Raw genomic sequence first — 7,500 nt, forward strand, 5'->3', positions numbered from 1 at the left:
GACACAAACACACACACACACACACACACCCACACACAAACACACACACAAACACACACACACAAACACACACACAAACACACACCTAAACGCACTCGCTCTTAAGAAACAAAGTCTCCCGCCAGAGGACAAAGACCGCTGTATTATATCTCACAATCAAACTCACTTAATTAAGAAAACTCTTCTCTTCTCTTAACAGGTCAGCGTTTCAGCTACATGGTGGTCAAGACCGCGCTGGCCTCCCTCTTGAAGACTGTGGTCATGGCCCCTGCAGAAGGCCACGAAGACCCTCCAGAACTGGCCATAAGCCCCGTGATTCTCAGGCCGAAGAACGGGGTTCACCTGACCTTCAAACTTTTGGCGGGAATTGAGTGAGGTTGATTTGGAATGTGGCTTCCTGCTCTTCGGGAAAAAAAAAACTTTTGTTTGGGAGGTTTTTGTTAGCTTGTAACGAAGTGATAGGAATAATTAAAAAAAAAAATAATGATAATATTGAAGAAAAAGATAATTTGACAACAAATTATTGCAAAATTGCGGAGTATAAATTCCATTTTTTTCTTTTTTTTTCGTTAATCAAATAAATAATTTGCTATGGTCTTTGGAGCGTGTTATCATCAATACATTTTCTTTTTTATTATTATCATAATTTTATGAGATATCTTATATAATTTCTTTCATGAGAATATTGTTTTTATTATTGGTTAAAATTTTAATCACTTTTATAATAATTTTTATTGAAAATACAAATTTCCATTGCATGTATCTTATCTTTACCAATATTTTCTTTGAAAAGAATCCACATCTTTTTAGCTAGGAATGCCGTTCTTAGTTTTCTTTCTAGAAGGACACTGTCAAGAGCAAATTGCCATAAGGATTTGAGGGGGGGGAGACAGAAAAATGAGATGAATACAAACACAGACAGATAATCAAAGGGTAAGAAAAGGGAAGAGGACTTTAAAGAGAGATAGATGATAAAAAAAATAGATCGGATTTTAAAGAGAGATAGATAAAAAAAAGATAATAAATAGATAGATAGATTAATAGGGTGTGCTGTGTACTCGACACTACGTCTCTACACTACAGCCTATATACCATAAAGCCATCGAAGTACACACAACTTAGACATTTCCAGAGAGATCCTGGTTTAATCAGCAATTTGCCTATTTGATAAGGATATCAAAGTCGCATTACCAGCTATATTCTCGATTTAAGATTATTTCTAAGTATTTGGTAAAGTTTTAGCCAGTTAGTGAATGCATGTATTTCTGAATTTATCTATCCAACTATAGACATGAATGGACATCTATCTTTATAATCATACATTGTCTTTGGATAATAATATTTGTATATTGTTTTAGCAAATCACAAGTGTAAGTCACGAACCCTTATTATGATTAGTTAAATATATTATATAATTGAAATGTTGTCATCATTTACCCCATCTAACAGCAACAGTAACAGTATCAGTAACAATAAGAAACAAAAGTTTTATTTTACTTACAGTCCAATTTTACTTATTCTAAAGACATGGCGAAAGATACTGAAAAAAATGAAATAACATTTTGAAAGTATATAAATCGTATATATATTGCATATATATATATATATATATATATATATATATATATAGATAGATAGATAGAGAGAGAGAGAGAGAGAGAGAGAGAGAGAGAGAGAGAGAGAGAGAGATAGAGATAGAGATAGAGATAGAGATAGAGATAGAGATAGAGATAGAGATAGAGATAGAGATAGAGATAGAGATAGAGATAGAGAGAGAGAAAGAAAGATAGAGAAAGAGAGAGAGAAAGAAAGAGAAAGAGAGAGAGAGAGAGAACTCCCCCCCCCCCACACACCCCATCCCCCGTGAATCACCCTTCCAGAAGAGTTCGTCCTCGCCTGTTCCGCGAATCGCAGCGGATCGGAACAAAATGGCAGGTTGAACAGGTAGGTTACAAGCCTAAAGGAATAACATAAAACTCTCACTAACGCCATCTGTTACCTCTTATCCCACACTGATCATTGAGAACAGCAAATGTTCGTCAACGTTACCACTCCTATGTTACTGTATTTTCTAGAGTAAAGGTACATGATCACTTAAAGAAAAAAAAAATATTTGCCTGAAAAAAAACCTGTTTTCTACACGCTAAGCAAAGATATTCACGTTTGTTTGTTGTTGTTGTTTTTTTTTTTTTTTGCTTTATCGCTGAGAAATTCAAGAGGTTTATCTTTAAGCCTTTTGCTTGCGTTACACTTAAATAAGTAACCAATATATATTATGAAATAACTAATCTTTCTCCCTAACAAAGGATGGAATTTTAATACTTATGTGTGTTAGAAAAAGTGAAACAAGTTTCTCATAAAGGTGTACAGATATTACCGTTTATATCTAATGACTATTTATATATTTTTTTCTGTCATCACATATAGCCCAGAACTGACTGAATCCATCAAATATATTAACATTTGATGTCAACCTGACGTACGGGTTTCTTTGTCATATCAAAATAAGGCTGATTCCAGTTCTACTGAATTACAAATAATGTCAAGCAAAATAATAAACACCGGTTAAGTGATCAATGAACATGATCATTATATTAAAGAAAACTATAGAAATGCTTATGTGTGTATATATATATATATATATATATATATATATATATATATATATATATATATATATATATATATATATATATATATATAAATAAAAGAGAGAGTGGGAGAGGAGCTGAAGTACATATACATACATCTGCTACTGAAGTTATTACAGAGATCTAATTTCATATTCATATAATATCAAAAATCGCATATGTCGGTGTTTAATGTTCATACGATTGGCTGATTCTCGAAATAATTGAAATGCAAATAAACACAGAATTTTACTGATTTATAGTTAGATATTGTAGATAGGCCTACTCAAGACAATTTCCCCAAACGGCTCATATTATTATGTAACAACAATACTTAATATTAATCGAAAATAATACCATAACTAGAGAGTTTACATATTCTCGTGAAAAGGCGCTTTCAGTTCAGTGAGAACATTAACAGAACACAAAGTTTTGCGTCTGTATATATGTGTGTGTATATATATTTGTGTGTGTATGTGTGTGTATGCATAAATACATATATTATATGTATATATATAGACACACACATATTGTATATTCCCCCTAAATACTTTTCTGAAGGATTTTACATCAGCAGTGAATACAAAGACACGTGTAAATCATCTTAAACATATGACCTAAATTCGGGTACTTCATATGAATTTATTATCTACACAAGAGGTTGGCAAATCGTCAGGCTAATACAGGGGTAGCGCGCTGGCCCCACATCCCCGTGGTCAGCGGATTTTCCCTCGATCTTCCCTCGATCTGCTTAGCCAAGCTGTAAGGATATCTGTCATGGGGAACCCTGGAAATACATCCACCCAAGCGGGGATGGCGGCTTAGGGCCGGAAGAAAGAGGGAGGGGGCCCGTTCACTTCCCCTTAAGGAGACTAAGTCCCTCAAGAGGGTCTGGTTGCGTTTGTTAGTCCTTTTTAAAATAATAAACAGAAAAAAAGTATGAGTAAAAGTGTAAAAATGTCCAGAAGTAAATAGTTTTAAAGTTAAAACACTCTAAAAAAAAGAAAAAAAAAAGAAGGAATAAAGGGAAAATCAAAGTAAAATAACATGGGCGTCTCTGGCTGATGCTGGCCTATGTATCTCCCTCTCACAGGATTGTTATTGCAATAGCACGTCCAGCTTTGTCCTAACTGGCATGTAACTCTCTCTCTCTCTCTCTCTCTCACTCTCTTTCGTTCTTTATCTCTCTATCTCTCTCTCTTTCGTTCTTTATCTCTCTCTCTCTCTCTTTCTCTCTCTCTCTCTCTTTTGTTCTTTATCTCTCTCTCTCTCTCTCTCTCTCTCTCTCTCTCTCTCTCTCTCTCTGCGTCGCCGCAAGGGTATTCCAGGGTAATCCAGGGAGGGTCAGAGAAACACCAAATTCCAGAGACAATTGATTTATTCTTTCAGATCGTCGGCTATTTATATAAAGTCGGCGAGCTATTGACGTGGTAAATAAGTTCTTTTTTAGATGAAACAAATAAAAACATTTGAAAAATCGAAACATCAATATTTATTATCTTGTTTCATTTTTAACAAACAACGCGTGCAAATACAATTTTAAAACATTAAAAATAGGAAAATCAGCCAAATGGCTTTGCGTGACTTTTAACATAAAATACAAGTATCACATAAAAGGAAATTATTAAGCAGAACATTACAAATACAAAAAGCTTAAAAAGACAAATACGCAATACAAAAAATAGAAAATAAAAGTGGGTGACGTGGCCTCCGTGGTACGTAAAATGGATCTATAATAAAAATAATCAAGACAATTTTCAAAATATAAAAATAAGTGAGGAACACTCTCATGGATAAAATTCACTTGATTAGATATCTAATTGAACACTTTTTAATGAAAGGATAAATTTTATTTATGATGGTCACTGATACTGGGACTAAAATGTAGTTTTGTAAAAGAAAATAAAACTATAAAAAAACAGTTTCTTAAACAAATAAGACTAAAATGTGTCATTTCCACTTTTGTTTATAAATTTAGGTAATAAAGCAAACAAACAAACAACAACATTCCCACCCCAGTGCGTCACCCCCGGGGTCGAGGCTTCATATTACCTCAGGGGGGTTGAGCTACAAAATAGCATCTTTAAGTCTTTATTTAACATTTCGGGCAAATCGTTTATAGCCTATTTTCCCAATTCAGGCGTGGGCGTAGGTGTATGTGTATGTAGTGGCGTCCTGGCGATGTTTCATAAACCTCCCTGGATTCCATAGGCCCTGAAAAAGGATTAGGTCGAAGGGGGCGGAGGTGTAGGGACGAGGGAGAAAATAAGGAAGGGGGAGGAAAAGGAAGAGGAAAAAAAAGAAAAATAAGGAAGGGGGAGGAAAAGGAAGAGGAGAAAAAAGGAAAAATAAGGAAGGGGGAGAAAAAGGAAGAGGAAAAAAGAGGAAAAATAAGGAAGGGGTGGGGGAAGGAAGATAAGAAAGCGGGAAGGGGGAAGGACAAGGGCCAGGTGGGGGAGGGGGGAGATAAGGGGGATAAGGTAGGAAGGAGGAGGTCCCAAGGCCTCACAACACTCATGAGTCTCCACAATCACCTGGCGCTCACTACTGAGGCTGGGCACCACGGTGGGTTGTGGTTTTCGTTTCGTTACCGTTTCGTAGTATCGGGTTATCTCGCGTCGCTCTGTTTAACATCCGGCCACAAGTCGAAGTTCCTTAGGCGGGGAATCGTTTCGTCTTCGAGGGGCGTGGGCGAGTCAACACTCGGCTCGCTCCCACAAGTCAGTGCATGTAAGCCCAGCGAAGCATCTGCTCTGCAAATCTGGCTTATCCTTCAGGGTCGGTAACCTCACGCCCGCAGAATCCGAACTTGTGTTCCGTCACATTGCTTGATGTTTATATAACAATCCCCCCAGCAACAAATTATGAAACCAGTATCTGTCTATCTAAACAAATATTTATGTATATGATTTTTGTAATTGGATATACCGCTTCGTAATTGCCCACAGGCAAACATTTTATTCAAAATATGCATATTGTACACTCTTTGAAATATTCAAAATTATCTAGATCTCCAGATAATACCCCCCCCCCCTTGCCGCCGTCACCTGGGAGACGGATGACAACAAAACGCAAATCAGCAAATTTTCTGTTTTTTTTTCGCCAGTGAGAGCGGTGACTCCACGCCGACCACTTGTGCGTATTCAGCGCGTCCACATTAAAAAAAAAAAGAAAAAGAAAAAAAAAAAGAAAAAAAAAAAGGGAGATTTTATTGTCACAATTTGGACTAGCTTCTGTAAGAGTATTTAAATTCGTCACACGCTCTCTCTCTCTCTCTATCTATCTATCTCTCTTATATATATATATATATATATATATATATATATATTTTTTTTTTTTTTTTTTTTTTTTTTTTTTTTTTTTTTTTTTTGCTGTACGTCTCGAACTTGTGTGTTGATGAGAGAAATACAAGGAGGAGACACTCTATCATTCTGCATCTAAATAATGGACCGGTCTTACTAAACTGAAGTTCTAGCGATTTTCAACATGGAAAGGATGGACTTGTTATGTAATCGGGAGAAAGTCTTCACAGCCAGACATTCCATCATCTATATATATATATATATATATATATATATATATATATATATATATATATATATATATATATACATATATATATATATATATATATATATATATATATATATATATATATATATATATATATATATATATCTACGTGCACATACACACACATATACACATACACACACACACATACATACATATATATATATATATATATATATATATATATATATATATATGCTTATTTATATATATATATATATATATATAAACATATCTATGTATGAATATATATGTATATATATGTATATATATGTATATATATATAAATATATATATATATATATATATATATATATATATATATATATATATATATATATATATGCACATACACACAGTTGTCTTCTTATGACACTCATTCTTCATAAATCAACCTACGCCTTTTTGGTACACTCGGTAGCAAATTTTCTCATCAAATATTCCACTTCAACTGCTCGAGTAATGGGAATAAACTTGATTACACACTACACACTCTTTTCATCTTAGAACTTGTATTTACAGAGTGCAATTCTAGGACTCACTACTCCAGTCTAAGGATCAACATGGCTTCGAGCACCGACTCCATTTCCGACACAGAGAGCGAAGGAAAAGGGCGAGAACAATGGTCGCATAAATGTGACTACCTCTTCACGATGATCGGCTATGCCATCGGGATTGGCAATGTGTGGCGATTCCCTTACTTGTGTTACGTAAATGGAGGTGGTAAGTATGAATCACAAGGATTGAAAAATAAAGGAAAAAAGAGTGTAAAATGTGTACTAAAGTTATCTTTAAATATGTCCTTTTCTATGCCTGGTTCTCGCGGCCGCACAGGAGCGTTCCTGGTCCCGTACCTGTTGACGCTGGCGTTGGTGGGCATTCCGATGTTCTTCCTCGAGACGGCCGTCGGGCAGTTCAGTTCCTCAAGCTGCCTTTCTGTCTACTCCGTCTGTCCGGCTTTCAAAGGTAAGCGGTTTTGGGCTTGTCCGTGTCGGGAAGTTCATAAGGTAAGATGGTAAGTTCATTATGAAATATTGTGTGGTCTATCGGATTCAGGACCGTACCTGTCAATCTGGCGGCACGGGTTTGAGTCCCGGTCAGGGAGGTAAAATTTGTATTTCTATATGAAATGCATTGTTTCATTCTACCATCTTTCTCACATAGATATAACCTCGGTAACCTGATTTGGGACTTGAATTTCTGATTTCGTTGCTGTCGAGTGCCCGCGGGAATTATCTGTAAAACCTCGCTATCACTGCTCTGCTATGAGCAATTAGGAAATTTCCATGACGGTTTG

General features: G+C 35.6%; 2 protein-coding genes across 2 annotated transcripts in view; both read left to right on the forward strand.

Annotated features, from left to right (window-relative positions):
- LOC122242307 (cytochrome P450 3A18) overlaps positions 1–759 on the forward strand; it is a 10,487-nt gene extending 9,728 nt beyond the window's left edge. Inside the window, exon 10 of the mRNA XM_042999589.2 lies at positions 200–759. Within this exon, the coding sequence (XP_042855523.2) occupies positions 200–375 (176 nt within the window). The 3' untranslated portion in view covers positions 376–759. The remainder of the gene's footprint in view (positions 1–199) is intronic.
- Positions 760–6,766: 6,007 nt separating this feature from the next.
- The window catches only part of LOC147471225 (sodium- and chloride-dependent neutral and basic amino acid transporter B(0+)-like), a 1,913-nt gene continuing 1,179 nt past the window's right edge, over positions 6,767–7,500 (forward strand). Inside the window, exons 1-2 of the mRNA XM_086539473.1 lie at positions 6,767–6,926; positions 7,038–7,210. Of these exons, the coding sequence (XP_086395599.1) occupies positions 6,767–6,926; positions 7,038–7,210 (333 nt within the window). The remainder of the gene's footprint in view (positions 6,927–7,037; positions 7,211–7,500) is intronic.

The sequence above is a fragment of the Penaeus japonicus genome, unplaced genomic scaffold, assembly GCF_977035675.1.
Source record: "Penaeus japonicus unplaced genomic scaffold, GWHDUDI00000001_assembly GWHDUDI00000009, whole genome shotgun sequence".
In the NCBI taxonomy this organism is placed as follows: Eukaryota; Metazoa; Arthropoda; class Malacostraca; order Decapoda; family Penaeidae; genus Penaeus; species Penaeus japonicus.